Source organism: Neolamprologus multifasciatus, chromosome 15 (genome assembly GCF_963576455.1).
Source record: "Neolamprologus multifasciatus chromosome 15, fNeoMul1.2, whole genome shotgun sequence".
In the NCBI taxonomy this organism is placed as follows: domain Eukaryota; kingdom Metazoa; phylum Chordata; class Actinopteri; order Cichliformes; family Cichlidae; genus Neolamprologus; species Neolamprologus multifasciatus.
In genome coordinates, this window is record NC_140453.1 from 26,566,718 (window position 1) to 26,588,407 (window position 21,690).

Here is a 21,690-nt window from a genome sequence, read left to right on the forward strand (position 1 = left end):
AATGGCCTGTATTTGTATAGCGCTTTACTTAGTCCCTATGGACCCCAAAGCGCTTTACACTACATTCAGTCATCCACCCATTCACACGCACAAATTAAAAGCATGCCTTTGAGGTCTGACCATTTCCTGTTTTCAGGTGGACATCTGGTCTCTGGGAATCATGGTGGTGGAGATGGTTGATGGAGAGCCACCGTATTTCAGTGACACGCCCATCACTGCAATGAAGAAGCTGCGAGACGAAGCAGCGCCAAGCGTCAAGAACATCCAGCGGGTCAGACACACACACACTTAGTTTTATTTTTATATGGAGTGAGGACCCGAGGCCTGAACATGCATTGAGGACCAACAGACATACATATCTTCTAAAGTCCTTCTAAATTTTATCTGTCACATCTTTGTTCTCATGTAAGTTAAATATGAAAACACAAAATCAGATATTTTCTGAACATCAGTTACTAAAATGCTAATATGCTGGTTGTGGGTCGTGGGCCCAGATTAGTTGTATTATTTGATGATGATGTAATCATTCATCCTGACAGTCGCTGATGATGTCACTGTGTTTGTCTCCAGGTGTCTCCCGTGTTGAAGGACTTCCTGGGCTGCATGTTGATCCGCGACACACTGCAGAGGAGCAGCGCCGCTGACCTGCTGGAGCACCCATTCATGCTGCAGGCCAGCTCACCACGCTGCCTCGTTCCTCTGGTGGAGAAGTACCGCAAACACATGTCACTCTGCTGAACACCCGAGACCCATCTGAAGAGGCTCGCACGAACCCAACCCTGATTCCTCCGAAGACATCTGAGACTCAGCTAGGAGACTCTCATTGTGGCTCGGTTGCGCATCAGCTCATCTCTGATTGGCCAGACTTGCTGAACAGCTGTTGGTGCTACTCTGGGGCAAGTGGTTTTTAAAATGGAGAATTTAAACTTTAGAACATTTCAGGCTCCTTCATGTTTTCAAAGATCCTAGTTTATACAGCATTTCAGTAATTTTACAGCCGACGTCATACCTTTAAATCACAGATCAATAATAATGATCAGCTCAGAGCTGTGGATGCAGAACAGCTTCAAACAAACAAGTGAAAACAGACACATTCGTTTCAGCAGAGCCGGAGATGATCCTCTGGCTTCAAGAAGTTTCTCTCTGTATCAGAGCCAATAAACAACCAATAAATTGATCAATGCTGCTCAGCAGAGATCAGCAGAGGGTCAGCTCTGGATTTAAAGCTGTTCATCGGGAAAATGTTTTACCCCGTGATGATGACGATGATGAGCTCTTCCTCCCGTCGATCGGTTTATTTTGAAGCTTTGCACAGTTTCAATGTGACTTTGCACAAAAGATGCAGATTAAATTTTTTTATTTAACCTTTTTGTCTTTTCTCGTTTGTCTCTTTGTTGAGTCCTATAAATATTTTTATTGAAGCTAAAATGGATCCTGACACAGAGAAAACGCCATTGCAGCCAAACGTCCGGTTACTCCCTCACAAAGTCCAAACTTGACCTGTTACTGATGTTACCTCTTCAGGTGGAAAATCTAGATTTATAAATTTAAAACGGGGACATGACACGCGTGTTAATCCAGTTACGTTAAAACATCATAACAAGAACCACAATGAGAAAATTACAAAGATTGTTGCTTTAATTAAAAAATTAATAGCTCATCACTCTGTTTTGCTTTGAGTGGTTTCATTTAGCTTTTTTATTACTAAAAAAGAAATAAAGTCCAAGATTTTTATTTAAACAACAGCCAAGTCTTAAAAATCCCTTTTTCCAAACAGATTTCAGTTTAACAGGCAAACGGCCACAGAGTCCTGAAATACTTCCCAGTAGCTCAAGCCTGGTGCCCTGCTCTCAAGGTTAAAAACCTTTTGATGTGCTCCTCATGAGGGAATAAGAGATGTCGGAGCCACTCGCTTACTCAGTTATTAGCTCCTATTCCAAAGACAAAAGTCTGCACTGATTGATTTACAGGTGTGTGTCTGAGCTCAGAGACCTGCAGGACCCCAACCAGCTCTGAGAGAATGGAATCAGCCTATCAGATCATCCACGTGTGTGTGTGTGTATCACGCTGCTTTCTTCACTTCAACTGTTTCTTTTTAAATTCTGGTTGTTTCCTTTTGTTGACACTAACTTTAATATATTTCATGAGGCCAGTTTAATATCTTCATACTTTCAGGTGTGTGCAGGTGTGGTATACATAGGTAATCACAGGTAGAAGATGATCCTGGTCTCTAAATGCAGGTGCTGGTTTCTGTTCCTCGGATTTAGTCTTGGGTGTAAAATGCAGTTTTGAACATTCACGTGCAAATCTGCTGCACTGATGATGTTCTCAGAGATGCTGAATCATAATTAAAAGGCCTCCCTCTTTACAGACTATGTGGTAAGTTCTGTACCTAAAACTAAAAATCAGAGTCTTTGGAGTTTAACGTTTTATCACTTTTAGACAAATAAAAGTTAGAAATGTTCAGATTTCATTAAAAGCATCCAAAGTTTATATGCACAGTGGCTCAAAGCAGTTTTAACTGGCTTCATTTTTCAGCACTGGGTTTTTCAGCACAACAAACTGTTTTCATTTTTATTCTTCCTCCTTCAGCTGAAACTGTGGATTTAAACATCATGAACGCTGCTCAGAGTCTCAGTGTTCCAGTTTCACCTACACACATACATTCAAACAACCTTTGTAAAACATTTAAAGCCCTTGTCTCTTCCTCCAGTGTGAGTGTTGTCCTTTACAACCCTCCGTAGCTCTGAAACAAACTCAGTTTCAGGACCTAACTTTGGGAAAAACAAGTCGGATATGATTCCTGTTGGGTTTCCTCTGGTTCAGAAGTTTCAGAAGGATTATTAATCTGTTCATTTTAAAGATCACTGAGGTTCAGAGCGAGTCCTCGTGCTGCTGCCAGCCGGCCGTTCTTCCTCATGCTGCAGATAAAAACTGATTCCAGAGTCTTGGGTTTCTATTTGGAGGCAGAGGAGCCTCGACTGCCACAGATAAAGAGACGCAGACACTCGAGCCCATCACAGCTCGCCTGCATATCACAGATTAACGCGACCCGAGTCCAGAGGTTAAAGCAGCTGAAGGACTTGGTCTCATGCAGTTCATGTTCAGTCACACTGAAGTTGCATTTCTCAGTTTCACTCTCAGCTCTGATTGCTGCTGTTCAGGAAACACGAAGACTTTTGTAATTATTCGGTGTATCACACTAACAGCATTGAGGTGATGTTCAGCTGCTCTGAATGGACACATTACACTCCCATCATAATCCCTGCAAAGCATAATGGGAAATGTGGGCTAAGTGAACTCAGTTCACTGAAGATTTAAGTTGTGAAGGTTTTTGATATTTTTTATCTGGTCAGACTGAACTGATGAGACATCCTGAGACTTTAAATGACTTTAAATGTTAAGTTATTAATTTTGTGCATTTCTGTAATTTTATGTTTCTCGTGTATCTCCTCCACAGGTGATGAAATTAAGATGATTAATTTCAAAAGAGTTTGCATGTTTGCATGTTCTCCCTGGGTTTGCATAGGTTCTCTCAGGTTCTCCCATAGTCCAAACACATGCAGTTTCTAAATTTCCCATAGGTGCGAATGTGAGTGTGAATGGTTGTCCTGTAACACAGCGGTCTCCAACCCCCTGGGCCCCGGACCAGTACCGGTCCGTGAGTCGTATGGTATCGGGCCGCGAGAGTTGAGGCTCGGGTGTGAAATGTATGGTTTTCAGGGTTTTTATTGGTTTTTAGCGTTATTTTGTTATCGTTTTTATCGTTAACTCGGTTTTCCTGGGTCTTTTCACGTGTGTTATGAATAAATCTTATTTTTTTCTGTACCGGTACTAGTTTTATTTTGTTGTATTTATCTGCGACACCTTAAAAGCCGGTCCGTGAAAATATTGTCAGGCATAAACTGGTCCGTGGCGCAAAAAAGGTTGGGGACCGCTGCTGTAACAGACTGGCGACTTGTCCAGGGCGTACCCCATGTCTTGCACTAAGACAGCTGGGATAGACTCCAGCCCCCCCGAAATCCTGAAATGGAATTAATGGATGGAGAAAAACAGTTAAAAATTCCTGCTTCATTCTGTTGGCACATTAGAGTGGATTTTATATAAATCACATCACAAAAAACGGCAGTAATATCATCAAGTGAACTAATCCATAATTTTGTGTTTTGTATTTTTTTTAAATTAATTTACATTAAAACAGGAAAATCTGCACACATGTGGAGAGAGTCTGCACCAGCAGTGAAGCACACAAAAACAAGACATGCACACTAACTTACTGTTTTCATATTTGCTATCATCGTGTTATTATACAAATTTCCCACAGGTGTGAATGTGACAGTGAATGGTTGTCCTGTTAAAAATTCCTCCTTCAATCTGTTGGCACATTAGAGTGGATTTTATATAAGTCATATCACAAAAAACGGCAATAATATAAACTCAAATCACATCAATTTTATTTATATTGTCACGATTAGCGGAGCGGACTCAGGCGCAGACCACAAGTTCCTTCAAATCAAAAGTGAATTTATTTACAGTGCTCTCCACAGTGAAATATATATACACACACAACGGTGTCTGGGGAAAGGGGGCCGGGGTTCCAGGGTCCGGGAGTGAAAGGGGCAGGAGTCCAGGGAGGGGAGATTCCTATACAGCTCTCGCAAACACACACAGCTCCTCTTCTTTCCTCTACCACTATTGCTCACGCTCAGTCACAGTGCACAGGGAAACGGGTCCGGGGGGATCTATACACAGACAGAGAAACAGTTAGTCTCCAGGTTCAGACGTGCTCACGAACAAAACTTTGCAGAGTGCAGGACGACTGACGCTGATGGCTCAACGATCCAGCGACGAGTAGAGCAGACTCGCCATCTTAAGTAGGACTAATTCTCGTAATCAGCGGCAGGTGTGCTGATCATCCCCAGGTGCATGGGCCAGGGGCGGGAGCCCATACTGAGCTCCGCCCGGCAGGAGAAAGAGAGAGAGGGAGAGGAAGAGAGAGAGAAAGAGAGCAGAGGCAAGAGAGGAGAATAAACAAAACAAAACATAGCGCCTGACTGCTGTCAGCTGGCGAGGTGCGGGGACCATGACATATATAGCACTTTTAAAAACAACAACTGTTGACCAAATTACTGTACAATAGAATGATCGGGTAAAACTTAAAAGGAAAGTAAAATCAAGGATAAGAAAATAATAAGAATGAAATAATGGCAGACTCATACCGACTTAAAAGCCAAGGAGTAAAAATGGGTCTTTAGACGAGTTTTAAAAGGATCCAGTGTTGGAGAGGCCCTGATATGTAAAGGCAGTTTATTCCACAGTTTCGGAGCAGTCACAGTAAAAGCCCGATCTCCTCTATGTTTTAATCTAGACCTAGGGACAACTAGAAGCATTTGGTCCCCAGACCTCTAAGCTCTCACCGGAGTATACCAATTTAGAAGATCAGAAAGATATATAGGAGCTAGTCCATGCAATGTTTTAAAAACAAGTGTCAAGATCTTAAAATTAATTCGAAAACTAACTGGCAGCCAGTGTAGCAAGGCAGATATAGGGGATATGTGCTCTCGCTTGCGCGTGCCAGTCAGGAGCCTTGCCGCAGCATTTTGAACCAGCTGTAGTCAGCCAATGGATGATGAAGTGACACCAGAGTAGAGGCTGTTGCAGAAGTCGAGGTGAGATGAAATAAAGGCATGGATTGCTTTCTCAATGTCTCTGAAACAGAAAATTGGCTTCACCTTTGCAAGTAGGTGGAGGTGAAAGAAGCTAGTCTTGATCACATTATTTATCTGTTTATCGAATGTTAAATTACTAGTGTGTTATGAATGTTAAATTACAGAGTGTGAATGTGTGTGTGAATGGGTGGATGACTCGTTGTGTAAAGCGCTTTGGGGTCCTTAGGGACTAGTAAAGCGCTATACAAATACAGGCCATTTACCATTTACTATCAAAAATCACACCTAAATTTCTCGCAAAAGATTTTTTTAATAGTTTTCTAAGGGGCCAGGGTTGTAATGGTCACTAGGGCCGAAGACAATGATCTAAGTTTTCTGTTCATTTAAACTGAGAAAATTTATCATCAAGTGAACTAATCCATAATTTGTGTTCTGTATTTTTTAACGAATTAATTAACATTAAAACAGGGAAATCTGTACACATGTGGAGAGAGTCTGCACTAGCAGTGAAGCACACAAAAACAAGACATGCACACTAACTTACTGTTTTCATATTTGCTGTCATCATGTTATTATACATGATATATTAATGTTATTAATATTAATGTTGTGTTAATATATTAACAGACGTTTACAGGATAGCTAAGGATATAATTAAATGTTTGTTAAGTGATTGTGACGGTGGATGTTAAAGGGTAGAGGATATGCAGGATGAGCTCCAGGGAGGATGCAGTCTAAATGCAGACATGTCAGGACTATCAGCAGCAGATAAGCGGTACAACTTCACTTTTCCTAAAATGGACTCTAACAGCCAAAGGTCCTGAATCTGCCCTCATGGTGCATTCACTTGATCAGACAGATTTAGTTCAGCTGTGATCTCCTAATTTGGTCCACAGGGAGTCTTTATAAATATCACCTGCTGTGAGGAGACTGCAGTTCTCCATCAGCTTCAGCAGGAAAATTCTCTCACTTAGTTTGTTCTCTCCTCTGACTGCCAACGTTCTCCACCCTAAAGCATGGGCGACTCTCTGATGGCCGAGTTTGGGAAGGCTGCTCCTTACCTGAGGAAGTCTGAGAAGGAGCGTCTGGAGGCTCAGACCAGACCCTTTGACATCAAGACTGAATGTTTTGTAGTCGACACTAAAGAAGAATATGTCAAAGGAAAAATCCTGAGCAAGGACGGAGGGATGGTGACAGTCCAGAAGGAAGATGAAACAACGGTGACAGTGAAGGAATCTGACACTCACCCCCAGAACCCACCCAAGTTCGATAAAATCGAAGACATGGCAATGTTTACGTTCCTCCATGAGCCCGCCGTGCTGTTTAACCTCAAAGAGCGTTACGCAGCCTGGATGATCTATACCTACTCTGGGCTCTTCTGCGTCACTGTCAACCCCTACAAGTGGCTTCCTGTCTACGATGCTGAAGTGGTGGCTGCCTACAGGGGGAAGAAGAGGAGCGAGGCCCCTCCTCACATCTTTTCCATTTCTGATAATGCGTACCAGTACATGCTGACAGACCGGGAGAACCAGTCTGTCCTAATCACTGGAGAATCTGGAGCAGGAAAGACTGTGAACACCAAGAGAGTCATTCAGTACTTTGCCAGCATCGCTGCAGTTGGTGGTGCAAGCAAAAAAGACAGCAGCAAGGGGACTCTGGAGGATCAAATCATCCAGGCAAACCCGGCACTGGAGGCCTTTGGGAATGCCAAAACGTTGAGAAACGACAACTCATCGCGTTTTGGAAAATTTATCCGAATCCACTTTGGCACGAGCGGTAAGCTGTCGTCTGCTGACATAGAGACGTATCTGCTGGAGAAGTCACGAGTTACCTTTCAGCTAAAGGCCGAAAGGAATTACCACATATTTTACCAGATCCTGTCCAATCAGAAGCCAGAGTTGTTGGACATGCTGTTGATCACCAACAACCCATATGACTACTCCTACATCTCCCAAGGAGAGGTAACAGTTGCTTCCATCAACGACTCGGAGGAGCTGATGGCCACCGATGGTGCCTTTGATGTGCTTGGCTTCACTCCAGAGGAGAAAATGAGTGTCTACAAACTAACCGGTGCCATTATGCACTACGGCAACATGAAGTTCAAACAGAAGCAGCGCGAGGAGCAGGCTGAACCTGATGGAACCGAGGCTGCTGATAAATCAGCTTACCTGATGGGGCTCAACTCTGCTGATCTCATCAAAGGGCTTTGCCACCCCCGAGTTAAGGTAGGAAATGAATATGTCACCAAAGGGCAGAGTGTGGACCAGGTTTACTATGCCATTGGTGCTCTGGCTAAGTCAGTGTATGAGAAGATGTTCAATTGGATGGTGGTGAGAATAAACCAATCACTGGACACCAAACAGCACCGTCAGTACTTCATAGGAGTGCTGGACATCGCCGGGTTTGAGATCTTTGATTTCAACACCTTTGAGCAGCTGTGCATCAACTTTACCAACGAGAAACTGCAACAGTTTTTCAACCACCACATGTTCATCTTGGAGCAAGAAGAGTACAAAAAAGAAGGAATCGAATGGGAGTTCATTGACTTTGGCATGGACCTCCAGGCCTGCATAGACTTGATTGAGAAACCTCTGGGGATCCTGTCCATTCTGGAGGAAGAATGCATGTTTCCCAAAGCTAGCGACCAGACCTTCAAGGCCAAGCTCTATGACAACCATCTTGGCAAGAACAAGATGTTTGAGAAGCCACGGTCAGCAAAGGGGAAAGCAGAGGCCCATTTCGCCCTTGTTCACTATGCCGGGACAGTGGACTACAATATCGCTGGCTGGCTGGTCAAAAACAAAGACCCCCTAAATGAGACAGTGGTTGGTCTATATCAGAAATCCTCTCTGAAGCTTCTCAGTCTTCTGTTTTCAAACTATGCAGGAGCTGATGGAGGAGACAAGGGAAGTGGAAAAGGAGCCAAGAAGAAAGGCTCCTCCTTTCAGACGGTGTCTGCGCTTCACAGAGAAAACCTGAACAAGCTGATGACAAACCTGAAGACCACTCATCCACACTTTGTCCGCTGTCTGATTCCTAATGAGAGGAAAATTCCAGGAGTCATGGACAACTGCCTCGTGATGCACCAGCTGCGCTGTAATGGGGTCCTGGAAGGCATCCGGATTTGTAGGAAAGGTTTCCCAAACAGGGTTCTCTATGGAGACTTCAAACAGAGGTACAGGATCTTGAATGCATCCGCCATCCCAGAGGGTCAGTTCATAGACTGCAAGAAAAGTGCTGAAAAGCTGTTAGGATCACTGGACATTGACCACACTCAGTATAAGTTTGGTCACACAAAAGTCTTCTTTAAAGCCGGCCTGCTGGGTACACTGGAGGAGATGCGAGATGAGCAACTCTCTCGAATCATCACCAGGATCCAGGCCAGTGCCCGGGGGCTCCTCATGAGGAAGGAGTTTATTAAGCTTGTGGAACGTAGAGATGCCCTAATGGTCATTCAGTGGAACCTTCGGTCTTTCCTTGGGGTGAAAAACTGGCCCTGGATGAAACTCTTCTTCAAGATCAAACCCCTGCTGAAGAGTGCAGAGTCTGAGAAGGAAATGGCCAACATGAAGGATGAATTCAACAAGCTAAAGGAAACTCTGGTGAAATCAGAGGCAAGACGAAAAGAACTGGAGGAGAAAATAGTGACTCTCCTCCAAGAGAAGAATGATCTGACCCTGCAGATTCAGTCTGAACAGGACACCCTAACAGATGCTGAGGAACGCTGTGAACAGCTGATCAAGAGTAAGATTCAACTCGAGGCAAAGCTAAAAGAAATGACAGAAAGACTGGAGGATGAAGAGGAGCTGAACGCTGATCTGACAGCAAAGAAACGCAAGCTTGAAGATGAATGTTCAGAGCTGAAGAAGGACATCGATGACCTGGAGCTAACGTTAGCTAAGGTGGAAAAAGAGAAACACGCTACAGAGAATAAGGTAAAAAACCTGATGGAGGAGATGGCTTCACAGGATGAGAACATCACAAAGCTAACCAAAGAGAAGAGGGCGCTGCAGGAGGCTCACCAGCAAACTCTGGATGACCTGCAGAGTGAAGAAGACAAAGCTAACACTTTGACCAAAGCTAAAGCTAAACTGGAGCAACAAGTGGATGATCTGGAGGGATCGCTGGAGCAAGAGAAGAAAGTCAGGATGGACCTGGAGCGCTCAAAGAGGAAGCTCGAGGGAGACCTGAAACTGATCCAGGAGAACTTGATGGACTTTGAGAATGACAAGCAGCAGCTGGAGGAAAAACTCAAGAAGAAAGACTTTGAGGTCACCCAAATAACTTCAAGACTAGAAGATGAGCAGATTGCATCAGTTCAGCTCCAGAAGAAGCTCAAAGAAAGCCAGGCAAGAATTGAGGAGGTGGAGGAGGAGCTGGATGCTGAGCGAGCAGCCCGGGCCAAGGTGGAGAAACAGCGTTCTGATCTTTCCCGTGAGCTCGAGGACATCAGTGAACGTCTAGAGGAAGCTGGAGGAGCCACATCAGCTCAGGTGGAGCTGAATAAAAAGAGAGAAGCTGAGTTTCAGAAGCTGCGTAGAGAGCTGGAGGAATCAACCCTCCAACATGAGGCCACCGCTGCCACCCTGAGGAAGAAACATGCTGACACCGTCGCTGAACTGGGAGAACAGATTGATAACCTTCAGCGTGTGAAGCAAAAACTGGAGAAGGAAAAGAGTGAGCTGAAGCTAGAGCTCGATGATTTGTGCTCAAACATGGAAAATGTAGTAAAGACAAAAGCAAACTTTGAGAAAATGTGCCGAACGATGGAAGACAACATGAATGAGTACAAGAGCAAATGTGAGGAGGCTCAAAGGACCATCAATGACCTGACAACCCAGAGGGCCAAGCTCCTCACTGAAAATGGTGAGCTTGGCCGGCAGCTGGAGGAGAAGGATTGTCTGATATCACAGCTTACTCGAGGGAAGAACTCGTACAACCAGCAGATGGAAGATCTGCGCAGACAGCTGGAGGAAGAACTAAAGGCAAAGAACGCTCTCGCCCATGCTGTTCAGTCTGCTCGTCATGACTGTGATCTGCTCCGAGAACAATTTGAGGAAGAGCAGGAAGCCAAGGCGGAACTGCAGAGAGCTCTGTCTAAATCCAACACTGAAATCTCTACATGGAGGACCAAATATGAAACGGATGGCATCCAGAGAACTGAGGAGCTGGAAGAAGCAAAAAAGAAGCTGGTTCAGAGACTGCAAGAGGCCGAGGAGGCCATTGAGGCTGTGAACGCAAAGTGTTCCTCCCTTGAGAAAACCAAACACCGCCTCCAAAATGAGATTGAAGACCTCATGCTGGACCTTGAGAGATCTAATGCGGCATCCGCAGCACTGGACAAAAAACAAAGAACCTTTGACAAAGTCTTGGCAGAGTGGAAGCAAAAATTTGAGGAGTCGCAGTGTGAGTTAGAGGCATCTCAGAAGGAGGCTCGATCTCTGAGCACTGAGCTCTTCAAACTCAGGAATGCCTATGAAGAATGTCTGGATCAATTCGAGACAATGAAGAGAGAGAATAAAAATCTCCAAGAAGAAATCTCAGACCTCACTGACCAGCTGGGAGAAGGTGGCCGCAGCGCCCATGAACTAGAGAAGATCAGGAAGCAACTTGAACAAGAAAAGGTTGAGCTACAGTCGGCGCTGGAGGAAGCTGAAGGTTCCCTGGAGCACGAAGAGAGCAAGATCCTCAGAGCTCAACTGGAGTTTAACCAAGTGAAGGCTGACATGGAGCGCAAGCTGGCCGAGAAGGACGAGGAAATGGACCAGGCCAAGAGGAACTACCAGCGTATGGTGGAATCACTCCAGTCCTCTCTGGAGTCCGAAACCAGGAGCCGAAATGAAGCCATGAGAGTCAAGAAGAAGATGGAGGGCGACCTCAATGAGATGGAGATTCAGCTGAGCCAAGCTAACAGGCAGGCAGCTGAAGCCCAGAAACAGGTGAAGACCCTCCAGGCGTTCCTGAAGGACACTCAGCTGCAACTAGATGATACCCAGCACGGCAACGATGACCTAAAAGAAAACATTGCTCTGCTTGAACGCCGAAACAACCTCATCCAGGCTGAACTGGAGGAAGTGAAAGCTGCACTCGAGCAGACTGAGAGAAGTCGGAAACTGGCCGAACAGGAGCTGACCGAGGCAACGGAGCGAATGCAACTCCTACACTCCCAAAACACCAGCCTGATCAACCAGAAGAAGAAGCACGAAGCAGACCTCCTACACCTGCAGTGTGAAGTGGAGGAAGCCATACAGGAGAACCGCAATGCTGAGGAGAAGGCAACGAAGGCAATCACAGATGCAGCCATGATGGCTGAGGAGCTAAAGAAGGAGCAGGACACCAGCGCCCATCTGGAGCGCATGAAGAAGAACATGGAGCAGACTATCAAAGACCTGCAACACCGTCTGGATGAGGCTGAGCAGATCGCCATGAAGGGTGGCAAGAAGCAGCTCCAGAAACTGGAGGTTCGCATCAAAGAGCTGGAGAATGAGCTGGAGGCAGAGCAGAAGAGGGGAGCCGAGTCCATCAAGGGAGTTCGCAAGTACGAGCGCCGCATCAAAGAGCTCACCTACCAGACCGAGGAGGACCGCAAGAACATGGCCCGTCTCCAGGACCTGGTGGACAAGCTGCAGCTGAAGGCCAAGTCCTACAAGAGAGCGGGCGAGGAGGCAGAGGAGGTGGCCAACATCAACATGGCAAAACTACGCAAGCTGCAGCACGAGCTGGAGGAGGCAGAGGAGCGGGCCGACATTGCCGAGTCGCAGGTGAACAAGCTGAGGGCAAAGACTAGGGATGGATCGTCTAAAAAGGGCCTGGATGAGTGAGGAACAGGAACAGGAAGTGCACATCGCAGGTGAGAAGAGTCAGTGACATAGTCAGAGCTCTGTAAACAATACGGTCTATCAGGTTTAATGGAACCCTAATAAATAATGTCCAAATAATGTTTATGCATTTTAATTGAACATTTACAAACAGAAAGAACAAGATAATAAGATCATAAATAATATTTAATAACACTACAGACCTAAGAACCTAATCAGTTTTAAATTCATTACCACGGCTACTGTAAAGTTAAACCACAACACTTTAGCAATTTTCAAACTTTCCATCAGTTTGAGTTGAATAGTTTCCGCTGATGAGAAGTTCTTCACACTAATGTGTTATGAATCATTCCTGCTGTGTTTTTGTTTCTGTCTTTTACATTGTGTTTATTATTTTAAAACATCTGATCTATTAAATATATATACACAGCATTAAAACACATGACATTAATGCTGATTTACTCATGAGTGTGTATAAATCCTCGTCTGTGGCCTTAACAGCACAGATTTATTTCTGTATTTTTTTTTCATGTTTATGTCATTAATGTTTGAATCTGTTTCCTCCCACAGATGTTCCTGAAGATGAAGCTGAAACCGTCACCTCCCTAATCAGTAATTAGTATTTGATGTATTGATTATTCTGCTGATCATGAGTTCTCTGAAGCTTTTCATTCACTTGATGTTTAAGGATGTTTAGTATGTTTATGCTCACTCCAGTAAAACACATCTAGCATCACAGAGACTGAAATAAATCAGTCTCTGATTTATATATTCTCTGATATATATATATATATATATATATATATTAGGGGTGCAACGATACACAAAATTCACGGTTCGGTTCGGTTCGATACTTTGGTGTCACGGTTCGATATTTTTTCGATACAAAAAAAAAATGTTCATGCTGTTTAATTTGTAATTTATTAAATTTTCACAGCACATTCTGCACCACATCTCTGTGCGTTCATCATTTGTTTGAAGCCAGCTCACCTCCTGCAACCACTTTTCCGAGAATACGCGCTTCTTTTGTGGTTCGGACTCCTGACATTTCTTTGGAGGTGGAGAAACACCAAAGTAATTGCTTAAAGGAGCTTCTTCGACATCTTTAAGAGTTCTAAACAAATGTCTGTCCTCCTCCAGAAAATCCTATGTTTGCAAACACGCGTTGCAACTTCTTATCTTGTGCGCATTTTTTATTTTGACAGCGAATGCGCACCTGCGGACCACTTATGTGCAGCCCTGGTTATTTAGCTCGTCATATTGCAGCCACAGAAATTCTTTTGTCCATGAAACCATAAAGCTGCACTTTCTTTTTGCCTTATAGTCTGATTTGTCATAACTTTTCCGTTTTGTGGTAAGCTTTTCTTTGGCTGTCACTTCTTCACCCTGACCTGTCTTATTTGGCTCAGCAGAACTAAAATATATATCCTGCTGCTTTTACACACGCACTAACACAACGCTCAGCGATTCTCTGCGATCAACCTCTCACATGTTTAAGCTGCTGGAGATTTCACTTGTCATGTTTGCATAGTAAGCTAACGATTGATAAGACGATGTCAGAGGAATTGGTGCGCAAATTATCATCACTCACCAATCAGTGCTGTCGCTCTCTATACACAGTTCACGCGATTGCAAAGTGAAAGCAAAAAACAAGCGCAAATTCAAACGCGATTTCAATATGTCACATATTGACAGTGGCCGATGCCAATGACATAATTACCCAGCTACATTTCCGAAAGAATGCAAAAGCACTGACATATATTTTTCCTTCCTACGATAGGCCGACGGGCAGGGCAGAGATAGATTTTGGTAGCCCGACTGGAAAAAAGCCCCAGGACGTCGGGCTAGCGATTTTGCGAGCCCTGTATCTGATTGAGGAATCACTCATCTTTGGAAAAGAGAGTTTATTATGGAGAAATGTCTCTTTCCAAAATAAAAGCTATACTATACGCTTCTTCTGGGCTATATTCTCAGCAGCATATTAAACATATCAGGTCCCCATAAGGAGAATCATGTGCTAACGGCTGTCTAAATGACTCGGGTAAAGTTTGTAGCATGCTGCTTGTTGTTTTTCTCTGCTTCCACTTGTCTTTGCACTAGGATGATGTCGGAGTAAATGTGCAGTCGTATTGGTTGTGTTCCCACTAGTGCTGTCAGCGTTAATCTGAAATGACATTAACGTCACAACACGGCAAATCTCCCTTAACGAGCTACCGCGGATCACCTCATGAGTGGGGCTGGAAGACGTCAACACATTAACGAGCTAACTGCGCTAACACACTAGTTCCCACCAATTGAGCATTGCTGGCACATCCAACATACTGTTTTACTTTTGTCCATGACACGCTTACCTTCAGGGTCATACATCACATGAAAACCAAAATAGTTCCAAACGCCAGATCTGAATGAGGGTGGGGGAGGTTCAATTTGCCATGTTGCAACTAGCCTAGCTTCTGTCTCGCTAGCTTGCCCTGCGCTCAGTGAATCTGTGTTCGACTACTCCGCCTAGGCTGCACTGTCGAGCGCAGATCCACTGAGCGCTCAACACAGACAGCATCATCAGAAGGAAAGTTGATAAAATAAATTAAAAATGTTGTATCGTTCGATACATATGCGTACCGAACCGAAAGCACTGTATCGAACGGTTCGATATCGATACGAGTATCGTTGCACCCCTAATATATATATATATATATATATAAAATTTTATTCCAGTGGTTATTTTTGTTGTTTCTTTTTTTTTAAATTTAAGTGTGAATTTTACTTCGTAATTATTCTCAGCATTTATTCTGTTTTCACAGATGAAACTTCCAGCTGTGACAGATGTGCAAACATCTGTAAATGTTCACACATCTGTCACAGCACAGAATTCAGATTTTTTGGAGTTATGGATTAACTTTAGTTTTTGTCTCACTGAACATGTTGTTATGGAAATATGTGTGTGTGCAGTCAGATGGTAGTATTTATCACTTACAGGAGGAGGACTGAACTCCGCTGTTCATGGACACCAACCTTGTCCCAGATGTTCCAGTTAGGGCTGGGTATCCTCACTGATTTCTAGAATCAACTCGATTCCGATTCACAAGGTCCCAAATCGATTCGATCCACTATTCGATTCTATTCTATTCAATTCGAATCGGGGAAATTTTGACTCAGACAGTCAGAAATATTATAATTCCGATCACGCATCAGTACATTTCCATATTTTTTTGTCTATAAAAAGAAAGCTGACACTTGGAGACTTTATCCAAGGTGTAAGCATCACAGCCAGTGGCGGTCCTAGCCTGTTTGGCGCCCTGGGCGAACACTCCCTCTGCCACCCCCCCCCCCCCCCACACACACACACACACACACACTCACACAAAACATATTAAGGATTGTACATTAACATAAAACTGTTGTACACACACATATGAAGAGAGAGAGAGTATGCATAGTATGCAAACGGCTACCTAACAGCCATCAGAATTCGTCATACAATGAGAACAGGACAAATCAACAATTGACAATGACTAATTAATATTAAAATCTGTAACATAATGTGTTGTTTGGAGTTTAGTCTGTTACTGTTGCTATTTTTACCGTTTCTTCTTGGAGCAACTGTAACCCACATAATTTCCTTAGGGATTAATAAAGTATTCTGATTCTGATTCTGATTGTTTCAGGATGACCTGCCATTATCCAATGACACATCTGCTTACCTGTATCTTTTGCTTGTTTCTCCTCCTCTTCTTTTCTCTTTTTTCTAAACTGAGGACCTGATGGCTTTGAACTTTTCTTGTCCATCTTCCATTGGTTTTAATTTTGCACTCCAGTATGAACACCCATCCCTCAACCCGAGGATCACCACAACATAACCTAATAGACCTACACCTTAGTTCACAGATTCACTTTGTCTAGGGTGCATTTCTGAGATTTCACAAAAGGCAGGATTCATATCATGAATACATAATGGGCTTGGATTTACAACATTATAAATGAAATGTGCTCTATTTGGAAGCAGCAGGGCCCACCGCCCCTTTCGACGGCTTGTGTGTGAGACTTTAAATCATCAAACTGCAAATTTTAAATTATTATTGATCCCTTTACCCCTGGTCCTAAAGTGTATATTTATTTTCTTACTCTTCTTATATATATTGTTTGCTTACTTGCACTGCTGTAACTGGAGCCTCGTCGTCTCGTCTCTCTATATACTGGACTGTATGTAGCGGAGATGACAATAAAGTTTACTTTGACTTCAGCAGCTAGCAGGCGCGCCGAGGGCTCTCGCGCTCACTTTTCGTGTATAGAATTTCAAAAAAACATTGGTGCAAATTATAAGTCTGTATTATAATGTCTGGTGTTTTCGTGTTTGTTGGTTTGTTTTTATTTTGTTTTACTTTGCGAGTTGGTTATTAGACGCTGCTCCAGCCAGTCAAAAAATCCCCCACCGCCCCGCCCTCTCCTCCCTGTGTCACAAGCAGCAGGCGCACCTCGCAAACAAAGGGCGCCCTTACTCCCAGCAAACGGGCGATAGAAAACCGATCGGTGCTTATGCCATTCCCAATATGCGCTGGCTGACGTCGGGGCAGCATGAGTACGAGCATTTTTTTTTTTTTCTGCCGATGCCGCCCCGGGCGACCGCCCGTGTCGCCCGTATCTAAAACCGCTACTGATCACAGCAGATGCCTTCGTGTCAAAGTAACTGAGGATAAAACACAGAAAAACATGAAGGAGAGATTTTCCTTGCCTGGGATTAGCAGATGACCTTAAAAATATTCTGCAGTAGATCAAAAACGAAAGAAAACCATTAATCAGCATGAACATTACCTGATGCTGCTGAAGCAGAGCAAAGTTACAGAGGTTTTAGACACAGCTAAGCGGTTTGCAATTTTGCATAATTTTTAAAAGTTTCAATTTGTTCAGTAGCCTACTGAACAGCAGAAATGAGGCTTTCTTGTCGGAAGTAAGTAAAAGGGGAAAAAACAGCGGCCGACAGCTCTGTAAACAACGGTAGACTTGCGTGTAATAAGCAAGCGAATAAAGCAGAAAACAGAGATTTTTAGATGTGAAACTGTTCTTGAAGTACAGAGAGAGAGACATAGAGCTCTGCATGAAGTGTGATTTTATCATGGTGGAATCAAAACAGGAAAATAATTCATGACGATGTTTATGTGAAGCGAAATGTGAAGCATAGTTTGGATGTTTGCTGCTGGTTCAGTCAATATTGTTTGGAGAGAGATAAAACCTGCAGCTTCAGAATATAGCGCAAAAAGGACATAAACACAAAGCGTGGACCCACCGAAACATCAAAATCAGTGAGCTGTTGGCTTTCAGCCCCGACCGTGTCCGTGCCGTCGGATGAGAAAGGCGACATCTCACTGATTCTGATCCGTCGGTGGTCCTCACTTTGTGTTTACATCTTTGCACAGAATCCGTGTACCTGCTCTCATTTACTGTTTTAGCTGTTTGGTGGTTGTTGAAATTTTGGGACGTTTAACCTGCTGGCAAAATAAATTTATATTTAAAAATCGACTCAGGATTTCAATGAATCGATATCACGTTATCCAAGCTAGAATTTTAATCGATAAATCGATAATCAAAACCCATCCCTAGTTCCAGTCTCCGTGAGAATGAAACCCGTGTGTTTATTTTGCAGCGCGAGGTCATCTGTGCCTGACAGTTTGTGGAAATGAGGACTAAACAATGCCGTGCTCTGATTGGTTCAATCTGTCCTTCTGAGCGGCTTTCTCCTGCAGCTGTTACCTGCTGAGAGGCTCAACCTGAGCATGTGCATTGTGGGTGTATCTGATTGGAGGAATTTGATTTTCTGTTGCTGTCCATTTATTATTTTTTCTGCTTTAGTCAAATCTTTTTTCTTTTCTTGTCCTTTTTAAAAAATTATTTTAGTTTTTGGTCACAGCAAACAATCAGGAGCAAAACTCAAACTTTATTTTCAAACTCGCTTTGAATGGTCGTGCTTTTATTTTGGAGGCGTGACCATAGTTTCCGGTTCGTGCTGACCCGGTTCAGCTTGACAGAGTGGATTTAAAGCTGCGGATCCAGCTGTGGGTCCAGCTGTGGATGACGGAGGGACCTGTGCACTCTGCAGGCTCTGCCTGACCTCACGCACACACACACACACAGTGGCGGTCCTAGCCTGTTAGGCGCCCTGGGCGAACACCCCCTCTGGCGCCCCCCCCCCCCCCCCCCCACACACACACACACATACACATACACATACACACATACATATGAAGAGGGAGAGAGTATGCATAGTATGCAAACGGCTACTAAACAGACATCATACTTCATCATACAATGAGAACAGGACAAATCAACAATGACTAATTAATATTATATTATTGTATATATTGTTTGGAGTTTAGTCTGTTACTGTTACTATTTGTACCATTTCTTCTTGGAGGAACTGTAACCCACATAATTTCCTTAGGGATTAAGAAAGTATCCTGATTCTTAATGTTTTAGGATACATGACCTGCCATTATCCAATGACACATCTGCTTACCTGTATCTTTTGCTCGTTCCTCCTTGTAGGAGCCATAATTAAATGTATTGAATTTTAAGGATCACTGGGTTTTTATTTGTTTGGTTGCTATGGTGATGTGTAACAGGAGTCACGTGGGTGCTAGCGGCGACATTAAGAGGGCGTTGTCAGTCTGTCATTCACTGGTTTGATTTTGACAGAGAGGAGGGCTGGGTAGCCGTAGTTTTTGTTGACCGCAGCACAACGAGTTTCCCCTTGTTGCATTAGAGCCTGTGATGTTTTAAGAGTTTGAATCGCGAGCCGATCACATTGCTCTGTAAACTTTTCAAGCACTTTAATAAACAAGCAAGCAATTCCACCTCTCGCATTATTGCGTAAAGTTGACAGCGCGTCAGGCAAATAGGCAGGCTCAGTTCCCGGCCTCTAGCAACTGTGGAAGTCGCTACACTCCTCTTCTTTTCTCTTTTTTTAAACTTTAAAAACGGATTGTGTGTGAGACTTTAAATAAACAAAATATAAAATATACATTTTAAATTGTTATTGATCCCTTTACCCCGAGTCCTAAAGTGTATATTTATTTTTTTTACTCTTAAATATTTATTGTTTCTTTACTTGCACTGCTGTAACTGGAGCCTCGTCGTCTCGTCTCTCTATATACTGGACTGTATGTAGCGGAGATGACAATAAAGTTTACTTTGACTTCAGCAGCGAGCAGGCGCACCGAGGGCTCTCGCTCACTTGCATACAGAATTTCGAAAAAACATCGGTGCAAATTATAAGTCTGTATCATGATGTCTGGTGTTTTCGTGTTTGTTAGTTTGTTTTTATTTAGTTTTATTTTGCGAGTTGGTTATTAGACACTGCTCCAGCCAGCCAGAGAATCCCCCGCCGCCTCGCCCTCTCCTCCCTGTGCCGCAAGCAGCAGGCGCACCTCGCAAACGGAGGGCGCCCTTACTCCCATGGGCGATAGAAAATCGATCGGTGCCTGTGCCATTCCCAATATGGGCTCGCATGATGTCGGGGCAGCATGAGTACAAGCATTTTTTTTTTTTTTTACCGATGCCCATGATGCCGCCCCCCACCACGATGCCGCCCCGGGCAACTGCCCGTGTCGCCCGTATCTAAAACCGCTACTGCACACACACACACCTCCTGCTCCTCCGGCTGCCACCATGCGGGAACCCCGCAGCTGGACCCGGAGGTTCGTGCCTGCGGCCCGCGGCAGACCGGTCACCTACACTGGGGAGAAGAAGGCGCAGCTGGCGGCCAGCGCCAACCGGAAGTGGGTGAAGCTGGCTACAGTGGCGGCGTACGTGCTGAGCGTGTCCGTGGCCGCCGTGGTGCTCGCGGTGTATTACAGCCTCATCTGGAGACCCGGGCAGAGCCGGGACCGGAACGGGAGCCCCGGGGCCGAGCACAGCCGGGGAAAGCCCTCCGAGTGTGACGTCGATACGGACGGTGACGCCACTGATAACAGATCGATAGCTGATCGTTTACTTGCTGACGGTCACGTACCCGTCACCGCTCTGAGCGCGGAGGTGTCTCCGGTCCTCGCCCCCGGACCCACCGGACTTCCGGGCAGGAATCCACCTCTCCGGCCGCCGTCACCGCGGAGGATCCGTCCAACCTGCCGACCCACCGCGCCGCCCGACACCGGGAGCCAGCGCCCTCCGCCAGCTGGCCGGAGGCGGACTCCGCCGGGTCCGGGTCCGAGGACTTGACTGGATACCAGTGAAGGCTTTCACAATAAAAGCTCCTGTGGACGCTGAGAGAAGTCTTCCATCGGTCCAGTTATTGATCCGAGCGCGATGATTTATGACTTATTTTTATTGATTATTGTTCAGTTTGTGTTTCTCTGAGCTGCTCATTAAAGTAGCATTTCTACAATAAACGAGTTTCTGTACACCTCAGGTGCTCCTTTTCTGTCACATGATCACACCTGAGACAGGTACTCTGAGCTGAGCTGATTGAGCTCATGCTGCTTATTTGCTGTTCTTGTGAGTGGGGTCAAAGTTCAGACTACAGAGGGTTCAAGCTGAAGCTGTGTTGGATAAATGTGTTATTATAAATGAGAACGATGAGGTACGCTGAGCAAATATCAAACATTTAAAAATTCAAAGACAAGCTCGTCTCACACAGGTGAGCTCAGGTTTCTACTACACACGAAGACTTGTCACCAGAGAGCTTTAATGAGAACATTTAATCCACGCTGTAAACCCAGGTTAAACCTTTAATCCCTCTGAGTTTTTAGTTGTTCCCTTATCCTCCCTGTTCCCTTCCCTGAATAATCCATCTGGGGTTCCAGAGCTGAGAGCAGTAGCTGATGTATTTAACAAACACGAGAATCTTTTCTTACATTAACAGGAAAAAAAAATCCTTTATCGTTTATGAATAATGAAAACTACAAAATTAAAATGAGTTCCAGAAAAGTTGGGATGCTTTTAAAATGTAAACAAAAACAGAATCTCATATTTTATTTTTACTTATTAATAAAAACATCAAATATTTAAAGTGAGTAAATGAAAAACATGAGCTCACACTGTCACACACATACACACACACACGGACTGCCACACACACTATCACACATACACACTCACACACACACACACACTATCATACACAGACACACTGTGAATAAAATGTGTATATTTGTACAAATTGTTGTATTTTGTTGTTTTTTTACATTCATGAAAGTGAAACTTTTTTGGTTTTG

General features: G+C 44.2%; 2 protein-coding genes across 4 annotated transcripts in view; both read left to right on the forward strand.

Annotated features, from left to right (window-relative positions):
* The window catches only part of pak6b (p21 protein (Cdc42/Rac)-activated kinase 6b), a 62,823-nt gene that overhangs the window by 13,347 nt on the left and 27,786 nt on the right, over window positions 1-21,690 (forward strand). For 2 of the 3 annotated variants that reach the window (XM_085133450.1, XM_085133449.1), the window contains 2 exons: window positions 137-271; window positions 571-1,364. The exons of the other annotated variant lie outside the window; for it this stretch is intronic. In XM_085133450.1, coding sequence (XP_084989576.1) covers window positions 137-271; window positions 571-738 — 303 coding nt within the window. In that variant the 3' untranslated portion in view covers window positions 739-1,364. Of the gene's footprint in view, window positions 1-136; window positions 272-570; window positions 1,365-21,690 lie in introns of those variants that run through there. 3 annotated transcript variants of the gene reach the window in all.
* Window positions 6,591-13,281, forward strand: myh6 (myosin, heavy chain 6, cardiac muscle, alpha). The gene is made up of 2 exons (XM_085133426.1): window positions 6,591-12,519; window positions 13,058-13,281. Exon 1 carries the CDS (start codon window positions 6,686-6,688, stop codon window positions 12,488-12,490), a length of 5,805 nt encoding a protein of 1,934 aa, XP_084989552.1. The 5' UTR covers window positions 6,591-6,685; the 3' UTR covers window positions 12,491-12,519; window positions 13,058-13,281.

Excerpts from the sequence above, each read along its gene's own strand:
- myh6 (XM_085133426.1), top strand. The coding sequence starts at position 6,686 with ATGGGCGACTCTCTGATGGCCGAGTTTGGGAAGGCTGCTCCTTACCTG.